This window comes from Danio aesculapii, chromosome 3 (genome assembly GCF_903798145.1).
Source record: "Danio aesculapii chromosome 3, fDanAes4.1, whole genome shotgun sequence".
NCBI lineage: Eukaryota > Metazoa > Chordata > Actinopteri > Cypriniformes > Danionidae > Danio > Danio aesculapii.
The window spans coordinates 47015412-47040591 of NC_079437.1; the positions used below are offsets into that span (position 1 = coordinate 47015412).

The 25180-nt window shown below is 33.4% G+C and overlaps 2 protein-coding genes across 2 annotated transcripts in view; both read right to left on the reverse strand.

The window, feature by feature from the left end:
• Positions 1-1041, reverse strand: part of baiap2a (BAR/IMD domain containing adaptor protein 2a) — a 259055-nt gene extending 258014 nt beyond the window's left edge. The window contains exon 1 of the mRNA XM_056454140.1: positions 856-1041. Within this exon, the coding sequence (XP_056310115.1) occupies positions 856-927 (72 nt within the window). The 5' untranslated portion in view covers positions 928-1041. The remainder of the gene's footprint in view (positions 1-855) is intronic.
• A 2773-nt stretch (positions 1042-3814) lies between these two features.
• chmp6a (charged multivesicular body protein 6a) lies at positions 3815-20195 on the reverse strand. Its single transcript, XM_056452151.1, has 8 exons — positions 20130-20195; positions 15084-15193; positions 14851-14938; positions 10963-11049; positions 8725-8790; positions 4220-4300; positions 4078-4144; positions 3815-3989 (listed from the first exon to the last, which is right to left on the reverse strand). Exons 1-8 carry the CDS (start codon positions 20193-20195, stop codon positions 3955-3957), a joined length of 600 nt encoding a protein of 199 aa, XP_056308126.1. The 3' UTR covers positions 3815-3954.
• Positions 20196-25180: the final 4985 nt, after the last annotated feature.

Sequence of the window (25180 nt, forward strand, 5' to 3'; positions counted from 1 at the left end):
CGAGTTTATACTTGACTCGACAGTTTTGGAGTACAACAGGACTACATAACGTTTCTATACGGTCACATCAGTATGTAGTGTTAATAGTGTTTTTAGTCATTTTTGTAGATTGTATGAACTGGATCAAGTTGACATCATTGTCATCAGTACTCAAGACCTTTGAGTTTATCAGCATATTGGTGTGGAGTCAAAACTAATACTTAAAATGTGTTCTGCTTTATATTCTAATTATCATGGCACTGGATCACTTGATTTCGGTGAAATTAAAGACACTAATTAGTGCAAACACTTTTCCTAAAACATAAATGAAAACAGCAAGATGCATTAACATTTAAATAAATAAATAAAAGATTATAATTAGTTCAGCAAATCGTTGGACAAATTAGTTGCAAAAAAAAAAGACTAGACAGATAGTAGATAGATAGATAGATAGATAGATAGATAGATAGATAGATAGATGTGTGGGTGGGTGTATGTGTGTGAGAGAGAGAGAGAGAGAGAGAGAGAGAGAGAGAGAGAGAGAGAGAGAGAGAGAGAGAGAGAGAGAGGTTCTTATCGTGACAGATAAGTAAAATAAACAATGCAAATCACTTCTGTTCTCATGGTGGGCGGCATTTCAATGACATTAGCAACACGAACAAGAACTTCATTTCTCAGTAAGTTCCTTAACGAAAAAAATAAATAAATAAATAAAATGAATAACGTAACTCTACTGAAGACAATCATTTAAAGCAGTACTACGAAACACAGCGAGAAGTCAGTTTAAACACACACGCACCTTCGATCCGCAAGTATTAGTATCTCACCACCTGTGCAATCAATAAGTTGTTCCATCAGTTGATCAGTGCACTTTACCTTATAGACATTTTCCGTAATGCGGTGGACCTCGTCGGTGCGAGACATTGTGAAATCTTCAGATAAAACCATAAACGGTGTTTTGCTGCTCGTGGTTTGTTATCCAAACAGTATGTCTGTGTGATTAGGCTCAGCTGCGGACCGAAGCGCAGATCCACGGGAGTCTGAGCTCAGCTCAACAGAACCAAGCGCAGGCAGCAGGGTGGGGGAGGAGCTTATTGAGATAGCGCCGCCCCGTGTTCTAAAACTCACCCCAGAGGTGTGGCTACGCTCCACCTGCACCCGCCCCCATTGGATGCAAATTTCCAATAGTATAATAGTATCTGGACGCAGCCTTGATTATGAAAGCTGAAACTTCTAAGCTTTGCCTTCGTTTTGGTTTTTCAGTTTTGTACACTTTTATTTACACTGTATTATATGACAGGACAAGACATGAACACTTTAAGTATGAGAAACTGCATCTTTTATGAGTAATGACAGGAAGATCTTTAGAAGAAATACACTGAAAAGTTAATGGGATTTACATTTTTTAAAGTAACTGGTTGCAAACAAGTTATATGGGCTGAATAAAAAAAAAAAAAAAACAAGTTAAGAAACATTAATAAATCTAATTTGTTTAAATTAAATTGTCAAATAAATTGTTTGCAACCAGTTACCTTAAAAAATGTAAATTCAATGAATAATTTATAAATAATACAATAATACAATGGATGTTAATGACAATTGTGTTTTTGTTTAGTTTTTTTCTTCAGGGGTTCTTCAGTATATTATCTTTTCTGAAACTCATACAGGTTTGAAACAAGTGGGTGTGTAAATAATGACATAATTTTCATTTGAATGAATTTTCATTTGGTTGAATATCTTTTATATAGATATAGATAACTATTTACTTAAGATTATATCATATACTTAAAACCTCCTAACTATTTTGGTTATGAAAACAGGCATTTTAAAGTAATTTTAAATTGATCAAAACTGAATTATCTCTCTCTCTCTCTCTCACACACACACACACACACACACACACACACACACACACACACACACACACACACACACACACACACACACAAGCACACGCATTTAAAACTAAAATGTATCTGAAGGTCAAAGAAAATAAATCACAGCAGACATATTAAAAATTATGTATATGGCATGCACAGATTCAAATATGGATAAACATCCTTCCATACATGATCAGAAGGTTTACATTAAAGAAACTGAGCCATCAGAAGAGGATTGCCAGTTTTCATCTGTCAGCACAGATTTATTTATTCCCAACTATTGATAAAAAGAGCCCCCTGCCGGTCAAAACACGCTAACACACATTTCTCAGCTCTGCACAAACACAAAATCAACAGAATAGCTACAGACCTAAAGTGACCCCCCAAACGTTTCTACGTGAAAAATAATTATATTTAAAACAAAAATCAACAAAATAAACATTTACATAATCTGCACTGGTCCTACACATCCTACAAGTGTTCGAAATAGCAGGCTACTTGTACTGAGAAATAATTACTCCCCAGTGGGTTTTTAGCTTTTTACTATTCTTGGTTGTTGTTGGTCTTCTGGGTGTCGTAATGGTCTTGCTATTTAAAATAATAAAGCGTTTGAATGAATATAAAGAAATACGTAGAAAAATAGATTTACGTTTGGTAAATAATACCTGCTAGGTTATATTGAATTTGGGTATTTTTATGGTTCCATTATTACAACATTAAATTGAATAAATTACTTTTCAACTGAACTGCATGTCTATCAGCAGTCATTAGAGTACAGTTTTATTAAGGTTGTTGCTTAATATCATCTTCATGTTCACTGGCAAGTTGTTATGCTAACCCTGAATTTTAACCTTAATGCTGTTGTCTGATATCATGCTCTAATCAGAATGAGCTTTAGTTGTCAAGTGTGCACAAACACGCAAGGAAATTTTTGTGGTTTTTCAGGAGATCAGAGAACATACATTCATACATAGGCCACATACATACATTCATACACACTGTAAAAATTGAGTTCCACACAATTCCTTCATGTTGTCCCAACACAAACTGTTTAAGTTAATCGTTTTTACAAATTTAGTTGGGTTGAACATAAAAAAAATTAAGCTGTCCCCAAAAAAACTTTTTTTTTTTTTTTTGAGTGAACATACATACAAACAGTGTGTGTGTGGGGGGGGGGGGGGGGGGGGGGGTCTAAAGGAGCTGTTGACACATGGAATTGAACCAGATTTTGTTAAAAACCTATACAACACAAACATAAAAATAATCAAAACAAAACAAAAAAAAAAACTGAAAAAACTGTTCCTAAAACGCATTTAATATTTTATATAAAAGGCTCTTTTCGTGATGGCAGCTTAAAGATGTCTCTCAAATGAAGAATGAAGTCGCATGCATTGGTTAGGTGTGATTTTTTTCACAGACCTCAACAGAGTGTACAAATGTTGATAGTTCTGTGGGTCTCATCTATCAAATCTGATCTTTATTTTGTATTTTCTACATACATTTTGTACATACATACAGTTGAAGTCAGAATTATTAACCCCCTTGTTTATTTTTTTACCCAATTTCTGTTTAAGGGAGAGAAGCCTTTATCAACACATTTCTAAGCATAATATTTTTAATAACTCATTTCTAATAACTGATTTATTTTATCTTTGCCATGATGACAGTAAATAATATTTGACTAGATATCTTTCAAGACACTTCTATACAGCTTGATGTGGCATTTAAAGGCTTAACTAGGTTAATTAAGTTACTGTATAACGATGGTTTGTTCTGTAGACTATCGAAAAAATAAAACAAATATGACTTTCTCCAGAAAAAAAAAATATTACCAGACATATTGTAAAAATGTAAATATCATTGAAATCACGTTATAACTAATCACAATAAATAAACTTCATAGTCTTTTTAAGGCTGTTTCAAGCCTGGTAAAAAAAAAAAATGCAAACCCTTATATTTCAAAACTCTCCACAACACAGATTCTCTAGCGTGCCAATAAAATACCCCATGAAAGCCTTCTTTTCAGCCAATTTAATTCCCTGAGCTCTTCTTTTGATTAAACACAAAGCGATGATCCAGGTTGTAGGATCAGACGTTACGCTGCCAGCATCTCTCGCTCCGTCTTGATTTCTGCAAACATACACAGAGCAAACCCACTGACAGAATGCAGGCAAAAGCCAAATAAAAGAGCCGCGTAATTTGGGGAGTAAAACAACACCTGTTTGTCCCTCAGGCACCGCTGGCTGTGGATCTGTGGGTAATTCTGGAAGTGCCGTGTCTTCACCCTGGCCAGGAGGAAGAAAGAAGTACTGAATGAGACATTGAGGATAAAGACGGATGACAGGTAAAGGTCTCCACACCTGAGTGAGGGTCTCCAGCTCTGCTACCACTGCATCCTCATCCTCCTCTTTCAGACAGCCTGCCAGGAGATCATCTATTTGCTGTTTTGTATAAAAAAGTTAAAAAGTATATATATATATATATATATATATATATATATATATATATATATATATATATATATATATATATATATATATATATATATGAAATAATACAATACCAGGAAAGATGAGTATATTGTCGAATCAATAGTGATGCATACAATTTTATGAATTGTGAAGATCCATTAGTAGAGCTGCTACAATACAATGGATTAAAAATCAACTTTTACTTTCAATTTTTAAGGCTACGTTTACACGACAACAATGTAACCAAAAAATTTTACGTTTTCCCCTAGCATTTTAAGGCTACGTCTACACTAATCTGGATAAATTTAAATACTGCATTTTTGTTTAAGAATGCTCCATGTCCACTGTGACGATCCTGATTGTATCGTGAATCACTAATCATTAATTGGTCCACTGTGAGTTGCTGTGTCACTGTGTGGTCACTTAAGTCTACCGTCTAGTTGACTCTTTAACTGTTTGGATTTGTTTTGCATTATTTCTATAATGTAGTTAAAGTCTTGTTGTGCTTACACTCACACTGTGAGAACTAATGGCCACTTTATTAGGCACACCTTACTAGTACTGGGTTGGACCCCCTTTTGCCTTCAGAACTGCCTTAATCCTTCGTGGCATAGATTCAACAAGGTATAACAAGGTATTGGAAATATTCCTGAGAAATTTTGGTCCATATTGACGAGATAGCATCACGCAGTTGCTGCAGATTTGTCGGCTGCACATCCATAATGTGAATCCCGTTGCACCATATCCCAAAGGTGCTCTATTGGATTGAAATCTGGTGACTGTGGAGGCTGAGTACAATTAACTCATTGTCATGTTCAAGAAACCAGTCTGAGATGATTCGGGCTTTATGACGTGGTGTGTTATCCTGCTGGAAGTAGCCATCAGAAGATGGGCATACTGTGGTCATAAAGTGATGGTCATGGTCAGTAAATATACTCAGGTAGGCTGTGGCATTGACACAATGCTCTATTGGTACTAATGGACCCAAAGTTTGTCAAGAAAATATCCCCCACACCATTACACCACCACCACTAGCCTGAACTGTTGATACAAGGTAGGATTGATCTATACTTTCATGTTGTTGACGCCAAATTCTGACCCTACCATGTCGCAGCAGAAATCAAGACTCATCAGACGAGGCAACGTTTTTCCAATCTTTCATTGTCAAATTTTGGTGAGCCTGTGCGAATTTTAGCCTCAGTTTCCTGTTCTTAGCTGACAGGAGTGGCACCCGGTGTGGTCTTCTGCTGCTGTAGCCCATCTGCCTCGATGTACGAGTGGTTATTTGAGTTACTGTTGTCGTTCTATCAGCTCAAACCAGTCTGGCCATTCTCCTCTGACTTCTGGCATCAACAAGGCATTTGCACCCACAGAACTGCTGCTCATTTGATATTTTCTCTTTTTCTGACCATTTTCTGTAAACTCAATAGGTGGTTGTGTGTGAAAATTCCAGTAGACCAGCAATTTCTGAAATACTCAGACCAGCCCATCTGGCACCAACAACCATGCCATGTTCAAAGTCACTTAAATCACCTTTCTTCCTCATTCTGATGCTTGGTTTGAACTGCAGCAGATTATCTTGACCATGTCAACATGCCTAAAGGCATTGAGTTGCTGCCATGTGATTGGCTTATTAGAAATTTCTGTTAAAGAGCAGTTGGACATGTGTACCTAATAAAGAGGCCAGTGTGTATATCTTAAGTTCTTTATTATCGTTGTTTTCTCTAGACATTTGTTTATTGCTTGGACTGATTGTTGTTTTATTATTTTTGTTTATGATAAATATTTTGCATTAATACTATTTTGTTGTTTGAACTCTCTTTTATGTAGTGACAATCATTTTCAATTATTTCCATCATCCACACTAAAATGACTGAAAACACTTTCTTTTTATACTGCACATGCGCACAGTTGTAAGACACTTTTATCTGCATTATATTCGCCTGCAGCTTATTTACTTTCCATCTCTTTGAAATGTCGTGGCAAAATGCTGCAACTATCATCTGCTTCGTCGCAGAACAATAGCTCCCAGTAAACATTCCGTGTTCTTTGAAGAGAGGCAAAATAGAGCTTGTACAAGCTTTAATAAAGCTGTCAAAACAGACAGCAGTCAAAACATCTTTACAATGTCATCCATTATGTTAGCTGAATTGGTCTTATGACTAAAATGCATAGTTTTCAAAAGCCTCCATTTTCACAGTCTTTGGATTTGGATTTTCAAATTGATCGACTTTGGATAGTGTTTTCAAAATGATATGTTTTCGTTTCCTAAAAAAGCTCTCTTAGTGTGGATGGAAAGTCAAACACAGAGACAAAAACATATTAGTGTAGATAGAAAAAAGTTTCACGTTTTAACTTTATCCACTTTGGACAGCATTTTCAAAAAAAGATGTTTTCGTTTCTTAAAAACACTTTTTATGGTGTGGACGGAAGGCCAAATGGAGAGAAAAAGATGTGTTTTTTAAACGAAAACGTATTAGTGTTGACATGACCTAATATTTTTAAAAACATTTTCAAAAACATTCACGTTTACATGTCACAAAAATGTTGTAGTTCTCATGCCAAGCCATTACTTGGTGCTACTGTATCAGCTTGTTAGTAAACAGCACCTGTAGGGAAAAGACAAAAAGTTTTTGATGGTTCGGCACTGGTATGAACGTAGAATTTTCCGTGTTTAAAATGCATCTCTGCTGTTGAATGAATCCACACTTTGCTGATGAACCGGCACCTCCCTAAACACATACAATGCACACACATCATTGTTTTAATAGACACTCATTTTTGGTTGTTTACATGGACAAGACAGTTGTGGTGTTTTCAAAAACTTCCACTTAATAATCTGTTTTGAGATGCATTTTCAGTCTCAAAAATACAACTGTTTTGTAAACGAAAGGGCAAAGCACATCCAAAGTTTCCGTTTTGCCTATTAATTTACAAGACAACAGTGCAAATCTGAGAAATGGTTATAAAGTGGAAATTTTTAAAATGCAGCTGTTGTCATGTCCATGTGGGTGGACATGACAACAGACACACAAAAATTATTGTCTTTTTCTGTCCGTGCTGCATGGTGCATGTTTAGGGAGGTGTAGATTAAACACATAACAATGGCGAAAAACATGGTGGTGTTGTTGTTTTGCTCAAGTGTTTGTTAACGCTTCATCAGCAAAATATTGATTTACCTAAAATTTCAACCAACAGCATAGATGCATCTTAAACACATGATAAATTTGACATACACACCAGTGCAGAGTCATCGATGGTACATCGTCACTTCCCTACAGGTGACAGCATCAAATACTGGCTTGGCATAAGAAGTTTTTTTTTTGGCCGTGTTTATGTGAATGTGTAAATGTGGATTGTTTTGAAAATGTTGAACTTGTAATTAAAATGGAAATGTAAAACTTAAAAAAAAAAAATTGCAATCCAAATTTTATTTTACACCCCTAACCATACGCCTTGTCCTAGCCCTTGAAAAAAAGAAGAAAAAAAATTTTTTTAAAGATTTTTTAAAAAAATTATAAAATATATGAAGGAATAGTTGGTGGTTCATTCTGCTGTGACCACTGTGTACTCCTCTTTATAATAAATCTTCAAACTAGGGAATTATTGATAAGTCAATGCCACAAAACAAATTTCATGATTTTCACATGATTTGAGTCATTTTCACTCATACGCTGCAAAAATGCTTTTCTTCCTTAGATTTTTTGTCTTCTTTCTAGTCCAAATATCTGAAGTCTTATATCAAAAAGCATTTTCTAGGCAAGCAAAACTTATATTCTTGTTTTCAGAAATAATATGCCAATATTAAGTCAGATTTCCCTGAAAACAAGCAAAATAATCTCCCAATGGGGAAAGCAAAATAATATTGTTTTTCCTTTTGACATAAGATTGTTTTGCTTACCCCATTGGCAGATAATTTTGGCATATTATTTCTTAAAACAAAACAATATATTTTGCTTGTCTAGAAAATTCTTCTTGATTTAAGAATTTTTAGATTTTAGATTTTAAAAATCTAGGTAAGAAAAGCATTTTTTGCAGTGTAGATTTGTCGTAGATATCATAATAGGTATTGCTGAGCATTTCTTTCTAAAGTGTAATAAGTGCACTAGCCAAGTAAACAGCAAATATGAATTCACACAGACTTTAAGGGAGTTCAGAAACAGTTTTTACTAAATCAGACACAAAATAGACTATTTAATGTGACTTTGTAACTTTACAGAGCTTTCATGCTCAGAAAGCAACATAGTACTATAGTATAATAAGACTTCTTTAATAAAAATGCACCTTGGCTTCTTTCACTGGTTTACATAATGCAGAACACTTTTTTATTTGATTTGACATGTTTTAAGTCTATTTAGCATCTGAAGATGAAGTGGATTGAATGTGTTTTTAACCTTCTGGTATTCAATGGCCTCCTTCGTATCCTCCAGGATTCTCTCCACCTCCACCAGTGACATGACCTGACGAGAAAAAAAAAGACTAATCCGATGAATGAAAAATTATTTCAATGCTCAATGTCAGATGTTCACAATAGAGCAGTAAATCACTTTATATATATATATATATATATATATATATATATATATATATATATATATATATATATATATATATATATACACATATACATATACATATACATACATATATATAATACATAACACGACTGACCCTTCGCTAACCTCCACCTCCGTTTGGTTACTGTTGCTCACAGAGAAGAACCTCACAAACAGTCCACACAAATCGATCAACCAGTGAACAATAAGTCTAAATCTAAAACATGTTATTGTTATATAAGCTGTTATTCAGCAAAGATGCATGGGATTGTCTTTAAGTGCCTATAAAGACTGATGTTATAAAAGATTTCTATTTCAAATTAATTCAGTTCTTTTGAACTAAAGATTAGGTAGCAAAAGGGTCTTCATCATAATGATAATAATAGATGTATTTTGAGCAGCAAATAATTTTAGAATGATTTCTGTAGGATCATGTGATTAGGGCTGCATTATATAAAAAAAATCTAACATTGTGATATTTTTCAAACTGTGATATATATTGCGATATGAATACAATTTCAATAGATGTGTTGAATTATAAAAGAATTTATAATTTTAGATTGATTGGGATGATTCTGTAGGTGAGTGTATTTGCATAAAATATAAGAAACAATCTACAAGAACAGATCGAAACAATAAAGAATAAGGTATGAATTAAATAAGCACATTTTATTGTTTTCCAAAGAGTCAAGTTGTATTTAAGTATACAGTAATTGATTAATTAAATGTAAAATAATATTGCATACACTTATTTTTTTCGAACAATTCATTAAAATTAAAAGTTACAAACGATACAATTTCTCATTCCTGAATGCTTTTAAAACTCTCAAACATTCACAGGCCTCAAAAAACACTTGAGAAATGATAAATAATAATCCAGACTCAACATTGCGTATAATTGCGATGTGACTATTGCGAATGATCACATTACGATGACAATGCTGGAACGATATATTTTGTGCAGCCCTACATGTGATACTGAAGACTTGAGTGATGATGATGAAAACTCAACTTAAAATTGCTTCAAATAGTTATAATATATATAAATATTATATTATATTCTCCCCGTGTTTGCGTGGGTTTCTTCCGGGTGCTCCGGTTTCCCCCACAGTCCAAAGACTTGTGGTACAGGTGAATTGAATAAACTAAATTGATCGTAGTGTATGTGTGTGAATGAGGTGTATGGATGTTTCCCAGTACTGGAAGGGCATCTGATGTGTAAAAATACGCTCGATATGTTGGCCGTTCATTCCCTTGATGAAAAAAGGGACTAAGCCGAACGAAAATGAATTATATAACTTCTTATATTATATTATATTATATTATATTATATTATATTATATTATATTATATTATATTATATTATATTATATTATATTATATTATATTATATTATATTATATTATATTATATTATATTATATTTAGTTTCATCAGATTATATTAAATTATATTATTTTATTTTGCATTATATTATATTATATTATATTATATTATATTATATTATATTATATTATATTATATTATATTATATTATATTATATTATATTATATTATATTATATTATATTACATAACACAACACTAATTTACATTGCACTAAATGTATGTATTCTTACTCACGTTTGATCAATCAAACAAAAAGACTTGTATTATAAAAAAGCTTTAGACTCTCTGCTAATGTACAGTTATAGTATATGTCAATTTAAACATCAACATGCTTAGTAAAAGGCAGTTTTTGTCCTGTTGTTGATTTCAAGGAGCTTTGGATATTCATAAGTCTTCACAGAGTCATCCAGGACAAGACAAAGACTGGCCCGCTGTAATCTAAGAGTGTTATATTTAATCCTTTAATCCCAGAACAATGTCCAACAGTCCTAAAACATGCTGCTGCCGCCACTAACAACAACTGAAACTACACGCCAGCCAAAAACATAGCAATGAATCAGCTTAGATTCTAATAACAGCACTGTACATGAATGACAATTGATTATTAAGCCATTGCAGGTGCATTTGCCTATTACAATACAGCATAAATGAGTGATTACACAATAGTCTCAATCTAAAGAAAGACTCACCTCATGCATTTGCTTGAGACAGTCATTTCCATCCTTCAAACTTTCGATGACCTTTATTTCAATCTGAGCTACTTCAATGTCTTGAACCTGAGGTGAGGCACAGTTGAAATATCATTCATGTTGTTTGTTGTTATAATTTCAGACCTTTTCAAATTCAAAGTTACACAATGCATTAATATGCAACAAGGAACTGTACTGTATAAGAAACACACTCATTTTTACAAAAAACAAAAAGAGAGATAACCCAGCAGTGTTTCCAAAGAAAAAAATAAAATAAAATTCTCTGTTCTCATTGTAAAATTCATATTGTTCCTTTTTCTTGTTTTAGACCAAATGGCTAAAATTTTTAAGACGAGACACTGATAATTTTATTTTCTTTAATATTGTTTTCATTTAAATTGCGTATAATAAAATGTCTATTTATAAGTCTATTAATTGTGCATATATATATATATATATATATATATATATATATATATATATATATATATATATATATATATATATATATATATATATATATATATGTATATATATATATATATATATATATATATATATATATATATATATATATATATATATATATATATATAATTGAATACACCCCATTTTGAAAATAAGTATTTGTATCCATTTCTTAGTGAATAAGGGCAATGTATTTTGGTGCATTTAAACAAATCAGATTTATTAAACAGATATATTTATTAAAATAATATTTTAGTCACCAAACATATTTAGAAATGGAAAGATAATACGAATAAATTAACTAGTTTGGACCGTTAAGTTATTTTGTTAGATAAGGTCTAGATTTGACTTCCATACTGACTAATCTAATGTATATGCACAAATATAATATTTTATAGCTTCCTATAAAAAAGGAATTTAAAAGATAGATTTGTGAGGGGAGTACTTATATATGCTGAGCACTCCATGCATACATACATACATATAAACAAATACATACAGTATAATATATGCATATACGTACGTATAAAAATGCACAAAAAAAGAAAAAAAGTGTGTCTACCATGCATGAAGCACACTCAAAATTGCACAACGCCTTCCAAAAACATGCAGTGTATATAACAAAACATGTCTGGAGCATATAGAGAGGAAAAGAGTAAATCTTCTACCACTCACCTGTGAGAAGTCTACTCATATTTGAACAAAATGGAATATAAATGGAGTGTTTATAAATAATGTCTGGTGCATATTTTGAGCTTCGTCAGTAGGCTGAACTATTGCTTTAAATTATGCAATGGTGAGTTTTTAAGACCCTAATAAGGGAACACTCATTTGTTTTGAAAATAAGCTTCTTTTACAAGTCATCTAGAGTTAAACAGTTTGAGTTTGACCATTTATTTTATTTGTTATAGATTTATTTTTGGCCTTTTTGCCTTTATTAGATAGGAAAGTAATGAGACAGGAAGCGAAGTTAGAGAGAGAGTGGAGGGTAGGGTTGGGAAATGTCCTCGAGCTGGGATTCGAACTCGGGACGCCCTAACGTGCTACTGCACCATATATCGGCGCACTAACCACCAGGCTATTGCGCCTACCTTTTGACCATTTTTGAGTGCATTCAGTCAATCTCTGGGTCTGGTGGTAGCACTTTTACCGCAACCATGACGCCTTCCACTACTGAGAAACCCGGAAATGTAAAAAGGGTCTATAGCTGTGTCTCACATCCTCCGAAGGATGCAGACTTCAAAGGTGAGTCCACACAAGCCAAACTGAGAATTTTGAAATGAGACGATTAGCATAGATCATTGAATCAGATTAGACCATTAGCATGTCACTCTAAAAAAAAAAAGTTTTAAAAACTCCTATTTATTAAGACTTGCTGTAACCATGTTGTTACAGCATTGCACTTGCTGCAACCATGGTACGGCAATAAAGTTCCTAGATTATTATGGCAGAAAGGTGTAGTTCTAGCCATATTGACCTAGATAGCTATTTGTTTTCTTAGTACACAATTGACCCTTTTCACAAGCCTGTTTTGACGGATTTAACGGTCATTAGCATCTAAAATCCTTAAAAGTTTTTAATAGTTCGATTTTTTTTTTAATGTATGAACATTTATATGTATTTGCTGTATGTATTTAGTATATCATCTTTGCTTTAAATTACAAAAAAAAACGAATTACCACTTATGCGAGGCGTTTCTAATGCAGCATTTATGGGAGAGTACAGCCTTCATGAGTCTCACACATTTATTTAATTTTTTATTTTTTCGTATTTCTGAACATCTTTATAACACCATTGTGTTTTTCTTTTATTATTTAAGCAAATAAGATTGTAAAAAAAAAAAAAATGTTGTACTCTCCCATTCACTGCGCTCTGAGTTTACCCAACCATGACGCCTTCCGCTACTGAGAAACCCGGAATTGTGAAGAGGGTCCATAGCTGTGTCTCATATCCTCCGAAGGATGCAGACTTCAAAGGTGAGTTCTTCGAAGTCGACATAAGCCAAACTGAGCCTTTTGAAATGAGACGATCTCGCCTACATGGGGATCTCGTCACCTTGCAAATGTAATTTGTAATGACTTTTTTCAAAGGGATTTTAAAATGTATTTTAAGTGGTCTGAAGGCAAAGCAAGGTTTACAAAGGCTAGAAATATATTTCATTTGATGCATACATGTATATACATGTAAACAGTCTATAAAATAATTTTTTTGTAAGACATGCCATACTCTTTTTGTTTTATAACGTGTTGAGATATCCAAGAAAAATAAAACCTAATTCATACATGTAATCCATAGTTTACTTTTAAAAACGTCCTGTTGTTATAAGCATATAATAAATCTTGGGATGTTCGAGGCTGCTAAGGATCTACTGCTTGTATCCTTCCTTATCTGGGAAATGAAGGATACATTTTGAGGCTGCAGTTAAGGGAGCCTTCGCATTTTTATTATTATTATTTTTTTTTTAATGAGACAGCTTTTGTCGAGGTGCGATGACGCAGTGCTCTTTGAATGCATCCTTCAGAGGATGCAGCCTCTGAAATGAGACACAGCTATGGCAACTACAGAAGAGTCAAGCTTTAAATTTAAATATTACATTGGAAACCCAAACAGTCAACTATATCAAATGAAATGAGTGTAGTTAACTCAAAATTGAAAGTTAATTCTACTCATTTTAAAAGATTTTTGAACTCAGTGTTGAAGGTAATGAGTCAATTAAATACCTCATTACTTTAGCTTAAATGGAGCAAGTTCATAGTACTCATATAAATTCTTTTTTTAGCTCAAATGGTTTGTAGCAATCGGCTTCCTCAAATGGTTTGAGTTGCCTTAACTAATTGGGTTTTACAGTACTCAATTGGTTTGAGTTCTCCATTTATTGGGTTTTACTGTGCTCAAATTGCTTCATTTACTCAAATGGATTAAGTTCACAGTACTCATTAGGATTAATTTTTAAACTTAAATGGTTTGTTGCAATCAGTTTCCTCAAATGGTTTGAGTTGCCTAAACATTTTGAGTTTTACAGCACTCAGTTGGTTTGAGTTCTCCATTTATTGGGTTTTACAGTGCTCAAATTGCTTCTTTTACTCAAATGGATTAAGTTCACAGTACTCATTAGGATTAGGTTTTGAACTTAAAAAGTTTGTTGCAATTGGTTTCCCCAAATGGTTTGAGTTACCCTAACTTTTTGGGAATTACAGAATTCCAATCTGATTCAATAATTTTTGCTAAGCTAAGCTAAAAGTGCTCCTGTCAGACCTGGAGATCGGATCAATGGATTCAAAAATGATAAAACTCATCTGTTTAACTCTATAGGAATTGTAAAATGAGCCTATTTGCAAAAAAAAAAAAAACAATAAAAAATTACCATTCATATTAGACTCCTGTAATACCTTAAATGCGAGAAACATAATGTAAACCCACCATGCGCTCCAGGTTGTCTATCTGGATGTCAGTCTTGTCCAGAAGCTGGTCTTGGTAGCGTTTTTTCTTGAGCAGCAGCAGTGCTTGTCTGTGAAAATGACACATGAATCACACATATTAGTGAATCTGCACAGCCAAAATCAATACAGATGGCACCATGTCAGCATTATAAAGGCCCTGTGTAATGCATGACGGCTGACATAACCAATGGCCTGTAATGTGAAATGTCTTACTCTCTCTTGCCATCCTTCAGGAGCTGTTTGGCCAGACGTCTCTCTCGCTCCAGCTGTAATTTGATTTTCTTCCGATATTGTTTCAGTTTATCTCTCTGCTGCTTGAGTTGCTGTGATCCAGCGACAGGACGTAACGTAGAAACATGACAGTTCACTTATAGAAATGCTTCTTATTCATAAAGACGTCAGTTTGTGGACTGAGACGAACAAACAGTTGTCAAAGCACAGGATTTGTGAGTGTAGATCTGTGTGTGTGCTCACCTCAAACACTGTTGTTCTGACAAATAAGACAGCGGAATTTTATCAAAGAGACTCAATGTAGTCTAAAGTTGTTTTTTTTTTTCGTTCTTTTTTTTCTGGAATCTAGGCCCCCTGCTGCCCGACACAACATTCAAAACACCCCATGCTGTTATAACACAGATATAAATATATATCTGGTTATATTTCTGTTTTTGATTTTCTTTCAAATAAGTTTTAATAACAGCCTGTTCTTTAAAAAAAAACTTTAAAAAAAAAAAATATATATATATATTTTCAAACAAGCAGCTAATGATACCTTACATGAATATTATTATTATTATTATTATTATTATTATTAATAATAATAACAATAATGCCATTGTTGTTCACACTTGTTTGATTTTACAAAAAAAATTCTAATATAAGTAATAGTAATAATAATAATAATAAAAAAATAATAATAATAATAATAATAATAATAATAATAACAATAACAAATATTAAATTATTGTGGTGGTTGTTATTGTTGTTCTCACTTGTAAAAATACTTCTAACAACAACAACATTAATATTGTGGTTGTTTTTCTCACTTGTTTGATTAAATTCAAATTTTACAAAAACATTTCTAACAACAACAACAACAACAACAATAATAATAATAATAATAATAATAATAATAATAATAATAATAATAATAATAATAATAATAATACTATTGTGGTTGTTGTTCACACTTGTTTGATTTTACAAAAATATTTCTAATATTAGTAATAATAATAATAATAATAAATTATTGTGGTGGTGGTTGTTGTTGTTGTCACTTGTAAAAATACTTCTAACAACAACAACAATAATAATAATGTGGTTGTTGTTCTCACTTGTTTGATTAAATTCAAATTTTAGAAAAACTTTACTAACAACAACAGCAACAATAACAGGCCTATAGCCCGGGGGGTTCGGATGGTTCGAAAGACCCCCATCCCCCCCCCCCCCCCCCCCCCCCCTTACTAACAATAGTCCAGTATTTGTCCATACATTAGCTTATTTGTCCTATTTTGACTTTTATGCCAACATAAATTATCACAATAACCTGTTGAAAAGAGGTTTAAGACCTAAAGACCTGCAAGTAAAGTCAACTTTCACTATTTCGTTGTTAAATAGAGAAAACATTTTACAAGTAAATTTTATTCCAAATCTTGGACCTTATTCTTGAAAGAAAAAAATTACCAAAAAAATGTTGTAAAGCACCAAAGGCACCCTATATTAAAGTTACTTATAATACTTATTAGGCTATTGTTGTTATACATGAATTATCAAATGTACTTTTTTTATAAGAGAGGCTAGAAAAATTGTGAAGCTCTGCATTATTATATATTGATATATATATTTTTTATTATTATTCAAATGTTTTTTGCCAGTTTATTGCTTAATAAATGACAATAGGCCACAGTTTTTGTTTTAAAATTTTGACAGATTCCTATTTTTAGCCCCTTGTGATATATGATGTAATAAATTTGTCGTAATCATTCAATCATTCATTTTCTTTTCGGCTTAATCCCTTTATTATTCTGGGGTCGCCATAGCGGAATGAACCGCCAACTTATCCAGCACATGTATCACACAGCGCATGCCCTTCCAGCCGCAACCCATCTCTGGGAACCATCCATACACACTCACTCACACTCATAGACTACAGACATGAGTGGGGGGAACCGGAGCACCCGGAGGAAACCCACGCGAATGCAGGGAGAACATGCAAACTCCACACAGAAATGCCAACTGACCCTTCTTGCTGTGAGGCGACAGCACTACCTACTGCGCCACTGCGTCGCCGAATTTGCCCGTCTCATCCTTCAAGTTCCTGGGGACCCACATCTCAAAGGACCTTTCCTGGACCACCAACATCTCCAGCCTGGTCAAGAAGGCTCACCAGCGCCTATTCTTCTTGAGGCAACTTAAGAAGAACCAGCTTTCATCAGCTGTCTTGGTGAACTTCTACCGCTGCACAATAGAAAGCATCCTGACCAACACAGTCAGGTATGGAAGCTGCTCTGTTGCTGAGCCTAAGGCACTGCAGCGGGTGGTGAAAACTGCCCAACGCATCACAGGGACTACACTGCCAGCCATTGAGGACATCCAGAAGAAACACTGTCTGCGCAGAGCATGCAGTATTCTTAAGGACACCTCTCACCCTGCTCACAGACTGTTTTCTCTCCTGCCTTCCGGCAGGCGCTTCAGGCTCCCCCGGACAAAAACCAGCAGACTGAGGAACAGCTTTTTCCCCAAAGCTGTCTCCCTTTTGAACTCTGCCCCTCACTGACTCTTTTGAACCCCCCCCCCCCCCCCCCACCCCAATACACCCCCCACACTGCTCTAACTTATACTCCTCACAATCACTGCACTATTTAACATTTGCACAATTAAGGTTTGCACATATTCATTGCACTACATTGCACTGATTCACTTATCTGAACTGTACATATCCACTGCACATGAACATTTGTAATTGTTTATCTATCTGCCACTCCTGATTATTAATAGCATCCTGTACACATATTCATTTATTGTAAATCTGTTCATAGCTAATACAACCTGTATATAATGTTCATAGTACATCCATCTGTAAATATTACCATAGTTTTTCTATAACTGCACTTTATAACTTATACCTGTATCCTGCACTTGCTGCTATTGCACTGCTGGTTAGACTGAAACTGCATTTCGTTGCCTTGTACTTGTACATGTACATGTGTAATGACAATAAAGTTAAATCTAATCTAATCTAATCTAATTTGTCGTAATAGTAGTCTATATTTTAGACTTTTCATATTTTTTTCCATATTTTCATATATTTTTTTAATTTTTAGAAAATGTTTTAGTACATCAAAAAGTGTGACCATCTGCCAAACTAATCTAGCAAAAAAAAATGTGCTAAAATTTTGCTAAAATGCAGTATTTTAACTTAATAATGAAATAGCTAAATTAGTCGAATAACTGCAAAAAGAACCACCCTATTCACCAGGCTGGCTACGATCTTGAATAATAATAATAATAATAATAATAATAATAATAATAATAATAAGTAGTGATGGGCCATTATCGGCATTAACGTGCTGCGTTAACGCGAGACTTTTTCGGGCTCAGATAGCACAAGTACATCTTATAGAACCTAATTTTTTTTTAATCAGTTTTAATCAGTTTCTCAAGCAGATTGTGATGGATTTTGGAAACAGGAGATGAGCCCCTGGTCTAATGCGCCACCTGGCTTGAGAAAGCCGTTCTCAAAGACTTACTTTTAGTCATTATTTGGGTAGCATACATTCTGAATGCCTTCGGCAGAATTCAAATGAGCCATTTTAATCTGGATAAATTCCAAGATTACAGTAAGACTAAAATAGATTAAAAATATTAATCTATGCCCACCTATAATAATAATAATATACTATTCTGGTGGTGGTTGTTGCTCTCACTTGTAAGAATACTTCCAACAACGTTTGATTAATTTCAAAATTTACTAAAATATTTCTAAAAACAACACCAAAAGTATTAATAACAATTTGATATGTTTAAACAATTTGTTCTCTTAAACAAGACATTTTCATGGCTCATAAAAACAACAACAACAAAAAACAGGCAAAGGCAGTATTTTCTTAGGTGGCAAAATGTTAGTTTGTTAATTGGGGTTTGATTGTAGAGTATTATTAAAAATTAACCTACATTTAAAATATATCTTGATGTATCAAACATAGTTTCATATATATAATTTAGACAGCGATGATGATCACTTATTAATCTTTATTTTATGAGGTGTAGCACGCACATGCACACAAATGTTTAATGGTGTTAAGATAAAATGGGGACACAACTATGAAATCTTATCAAAAAAAAACACACGTATAGTTGAACAACAACCTTGCTTTGAGATATTATATTATATTATATAATATGAGATATTAGAAAGTGTTGCTTTTTTTAGTGAAAACAAGCTTTCACTATTAAAATATTATTATTTATCTGTTTAATTGCATTTGAATGACTAAACCCACTAGTGAGAAGACAAGTGCCATAAACTAACAAAAACAAATAAATAAATAAATAAATAAATAAATAGTGCCATTAATAAACAAATGATAAATTAAAGTAAAAGGGATATTTTCATTACATTATTTTCATTTTTTAAATCTAATTATTATATTTAATGGACTGTTGTTTTGTCACAATTGCTGTTGATAATTGCTTTATCATATATGTATATATATATATATATATATATATATATATATATATATATATATATATATATATATATATATATACATGTATATATATATATATATATATATATATATATATATATATATATATATATATATATATATATATATATATAAAATCTGTCATTCTACAGTATATGTCTTTATATTCTATTTAAATCATACTTTTCTTTCACTTTTACTTATACTTTTGCGCTTTAGTGTATTACATTATATTCTGTAATGCATAACTGTTACGTTGTATTCCATGTAATTTAATGATCTGTTATCTGTTCTATTCTATGGTCTTGTGTTGTGCTTTATAATGAACTATAATTATTTACCTTTTTGTTCTGTTGTACAGTAGTGTGTGTGTGCGTGTGTTTCTCCTCTCTCACACAGTCGCATAAAGTAGGACAGCTCATAATCCTGTCAATGGCAGTAGTTCATTATGGCTGAACTCATTACAGACATGTTGCCTGTAATGCCTGTAACTACAGTAGGTACAGAATGCCAACACCCGCTGACTGATTATTTGATCGATTATTCTTACCAATATCGCCCTGTCCTGATCTGTCACTCGACTCGGGCGTGCCTGTCTGCCGAAAACATTTCCCATAGCGAATAAACCACATCCTCGCCTCTCCTCTAATACCACCTCATACCAAACGCTGGCCGCAGTTTGCATCAAAACACTCGAAGATGCTGACCCGCGGTGTCTGTGCAGGACGACTGATTGGTTTCAGCTGTTTTTCAAACGGCTCAATAAGCGCATTTGGAGACTGAGGAAACATAAGCGCCCACTAGCGACTAGATAGTACACTACAGTACAGAATACATTACAGCAGTGGTTCTCAATCCAGCTGCAGAACCACAGAACCACACACGTTTCAGGCACACACAATCTAGCACACACGATTTAGGCAAACCATATATGGTAACTAACTAACTAACTAACTAACTCCTTAGCATTATCGCCACCTATTGAATTTCACAAATATGATTTCCCATTTCAGTCATTATTATTATATCGTAACGATCATTTTAACATCTCTGCAGTTTCTGAACTCAAAATATGTAAATAAAAATAATTGGTTAAAGACACTTATGACTTTATTCATGTGTCCACACACACACAAAGAAAACATAATAGACTGTCTAATTGTAGCATTAAGTGTAATAAACTAATTTTAGGATTGTAATATTATCATACTTGGTTAAAATAAGTTAATGTGTCACATTAAAATGAATTACTATAGTTAATCATTTAAACAATATATAATATAGTTATAAACTTATTATCTTAACTGATTATCTGATTATAAACTACTATATTTTACTAAACTGTCACAGCTGTTATATATATATATATATATATATATATATATATATATATATATATATATATATATATATATATACTTATTATTATTATTTTTAAATTAATTATTAATAGTTAATTTGTTTCTATTGCAAAAATTTTGGTTTAAAAATAATATTTTGTTTACTATAAATTTCTACAGTATTTATTGTGGGAAATCATTCATTAAAAAGCTATTAGAAAATTAAGCAAATACACACTATTACATCGCTTGAGTAAAATATTAATATAGTGTTATACATTTATTACATGTAAAAATTATTTTTAATTAATTAATTAAATAAATTTTATTACATAAAATATGTATTATTGCCTACATTAACTTGCTATTATTTCCTTCATTATAAATGAATCCATTATGTAAAAACCTGTCAAATTTAGATCATTCAGCAAGGCCAGCAAACGAGTATCTGAGATATTGACTCTGTCAGACAACAATGACATATTAATCTATGATGACTGATAGAAAAATGTTAAGTCTATTATAATTGAATTGCGATCGGAAACAACGTTCCCCCCATTCGCCCGTCTCGATCGTAATATTTGTGAAATAAAGTAAGGTAAACACTGTTGTTTATTGTGTACAATATTTATTAACCATATATATCAAAATATATCGATGACGATGTCCAAGAGGACGTTAATAACATTAACATCCGCCGTAAGCATATATGGTATGCCTAGATTGTGTGTGCCAGATTGTGTGTGCCTAAAACGTCTGCGGGCCTGCAGCCGGATATTACTGAACTGGGGGTCAATAATAATTTCAAGGGGTCGCGAGAGTGATTTAAAATTGTGTAATTTTCAGTGATTATAATATATATTTTTCAGTATTACAAGTGAAAGCTATTATTTTCAGATTTTTAAAAGATATCACTGATGAATTTATAAAGTATTTAGGACACATTCAGGCAGAATGCATCTTTGCACTTAAAACGCAGCGCTCAGAGACATGTCATGTCAACTTGCTGCAGTAAACAAAGCCGGCAACGCATTGGGGGTCGCTGGATTAAAAGTTTGAGAACCACTGCATTACAGTGCCCTTCACTATAGCACCGCTGAAAAACATGAGGTAAGAAAGCTGTCATAAAAAAGTGTTTATTGATTAAACTTTTTTGATATATTTTTCCCACTTAAATGTAGAGAATGGGCATTTTGTGAAACAATTTAAAACATTTGATTTTATAAGGCTGTCTGGCTAAGATAACAACCACCATTAAAAAAAACAAAAAAACAAGGAAACTATTTTATGACAAAAAAAAGTTTTTATGGGATTTATTGTAATTAACAGACATTCTCCATTAATTTTCCTTGAACAGGAATGACAGACAACTTACTATTTTTTGTTGTTTGAGTTATTGTTAAACCTTCAAACTACTAACAGAGTGACAAAAAGCATGAAAGAAGAATAAGCATACTTACAGAGTTTCCCGCCAAAGAAAGTGACAAGTCGCATGGTATTTTTGCTTTATGTCTTTCTAGAACTGATGCAAGTTAAATTTATACCAAACTGTAGGGACAGACACAACATTTTCCTAATTACACATACAAATATTATTTTGTTTAGAGATAAATTGATATATTTTATTTTATTATTCTAAATGATTTCATTTAAACCATAACACATGACCTCATGAAAGTGTTTTCTAATCATGTGTCTGGTTAGAATTCAGGGTAAAGATGCTTTGCTGAATCAAACGGTCTTAACTGTAAATTCACAATTTTGTGGTTTTATGACACTTTTGCTGTGTAAAGACAATAATAATAACAATAATTTATTTTTATATAGCGCCTTTAAAACTTAATTCTCTAAGTGCTTTACACAAAAAAGATACGGACATAAAACAGTTTATAATAACAGTAAAATTAAATCATTCAAAATAAAATATTTAAAATTAATAAAACATTCAAATATCTAGAAACATAAAACAAACCAGGAATACACACCTCATGAATAGGTGAGTGTAAAATAGTGAATTTTCAAGGACAAAAGGATTTCCACTGTCAAAAGGCGTACTGAACCATATGGTACCACTTTTTCGGCACCCTTTGGAAAGGGTACCAAACACGAGAAAGGGTACCAAAAGGCGGAGCTAGATGTGCAGCTGAACGCTATTGGTTTAGAGATACATCATTCGCTTACTCAACAAGCCGGAATGAAATCAAAAGAGCCGCTATGTTTAAAATACACAGCCGAGAGATTTTTTACAGCGTAAATATATATATATACATATAATAACGAGCCATGGTCGACTCGGGCTTAAACAAACCTTGTTGTTGTCTTGATGAACAGCCACAAAGCCAAAAAGAAGAGGAGATTTACCCTGTGCCCCTTAGTTTTTTATGAGCCAGCCTGAAGCGCGAACGGTTTCGCTTTCTTCCTTGCGCTTGCCGCCCGTTTATATCTGAAATAACAAACTTTTTGAGCTCATGATAATACGTGCACTTGATTATTGATGTGCTTTTGAAACCCGATCCTATCAGAAACTGACAAACGCGAGAGTGAAGCACGAAAAAAAGTATAATTACAGACGTTACAGTAGGCTATTTCGCACTGTCATTGATCTGCAGTTATAATCAAATCCTGTTCATAGAAAAGTTAGTAATAAACATTAATACACAAGTATTTATGTGTATAAAGCGTCTGTTTTGTGAGAAGTGCTTCTTTTATGATATGCGAGCAACCTGTACAGCTTTACTGTAGACATTTTCTTGAGCGAAAATGACGTTGACTGAAACTTTCTGTCATACACCACGCCCACCAAAAGGGAACCCTTATTAGTGGAAACACAAGCCTAATAAAGGTGACCCGTACCGAACCGTACCATAGTGTACCAGTCAGTGGAAACGAGCCATTAAGAGTCAGAGGAACCGAGGTCATGTGAAGGGGAGTACCATGTTAAAAAATTCAAGATGCTTTAAAAGGTCTCCTATCATGCAAAAATCAACATTTAGGAGCTGTTTGGACAGAATGTGTGTAGGTATAGTGCGTCCACAGTCCTATTGGAGTGATATGAACACAAGAAGTCTATTTTTGTAATTTTCTGAAATTAAAACAGGATTCAAATCCCAGCAATTTTGAGGTCCACTACAACATGACGAAGCATTGTGATTTCCCCTACTCCCCTACCCATTGATTGATAACCACATATTAACATGTCTCCGTAATAACATGAAGTTACAATCATGTCCACAAGACAGGATTAGCAAAGAAACTGAGATTAAAAGATCGCTTCCAACTATCTGTGATCAGCTGCAATTCAAGAGACAGTAAGTGGCATTTTAACAGCATTTTGAACTACACTTTTTGAGCTATGTAATTCATAACTGCTAGAATCACCACAGCTGCACAGTGTACACAACTATAAACAAAGACGCTTTAGTCACACAACATGAGTCTTGGTTTGAGGACATTAAATCAGGTTTATTTTGAACAGTAACTTAGGGGATCTCTATGCAGCAGCACATTTACCTGTTTGGCGGTCATTCTGTCACATCTGTTGCAAGTTGGTGAGCAAAAACAGCACAGCTTGTGCGTGTGTTTGTTTCTGTGTGTGCGCACAAGTCAATTCATCTTATTGAGGCAGTGACAGTGGGTCTCTGCTTCATCATGTATGAGTTCAGTCATTTGTCTGTTTATCCTGATATCTGATCCTAGTTATCCTCAGTGTTGCCAGATGTAGCTGACTGACTCCAGCCCAAAAACTATCCAAAACCCACCGAAACGCAAAAAGACCCGCCCAGTCATCTGGAAATCTGGGGGGAGGGGGGTTGTGACATTACAGGGGGTGGGCGTTACCGCACAATTTTTCTGTTTTTCTATGTCATTTTACACCCGCACAATCGCGTTCAAAGACCGCCCAATCTGGCAACACTTGATATCCTTCTCTAAAGAGAAACTTTCCAAGAGTGGGCGAGGAAAAACTACTTTGAGTGGGTGGGGAGAATTCATATTTGCATTTAAAAGCACAAAAACAGATACAAATCCCTCTTACCCCAAAATTGACATTTTCAACAGGGGTTAATAAATGATGGATATTTTAAGCTGAAACATCACAGACATATTCTCAAGAGACAAAAGACTTGATTTACATCTTGTAAGAAGGCCAAAATTGGAGCCTTTTGTGTTTCTTATAATGTGCTTCAGAATACATGTAACTCATGAAATATGCTCTATTATTTGGAAATGAATGTCGCATCCATTAAGAATAACAATCTGTGGC

Excerpts from the sequence above, each read along its gene's own strand:
- chmp6a (XM_056452151.1), bottom strand. The coding sequence starts at position 20,195 with ATGGGAAATGTTTTCGGCAGACAGGCACGCCCGAGTCGAGTGACAGAT. Across the intron at positions 15,194-20,129 it reads ATCAGGACAGGGCGATATTG|CAACTCAAGCAGCAGAGAGA; the intron begins GTAAGAATAATC and ends GCTGGATCACAG. Across the intron at positions 14,939-15,083 it reads CTGAAGGATGGCAAGAGAGA|ACAAGCACTGCTGCTGCTCA; the intron begins GTAAGACATTTC and ends TCATTTTCACAG.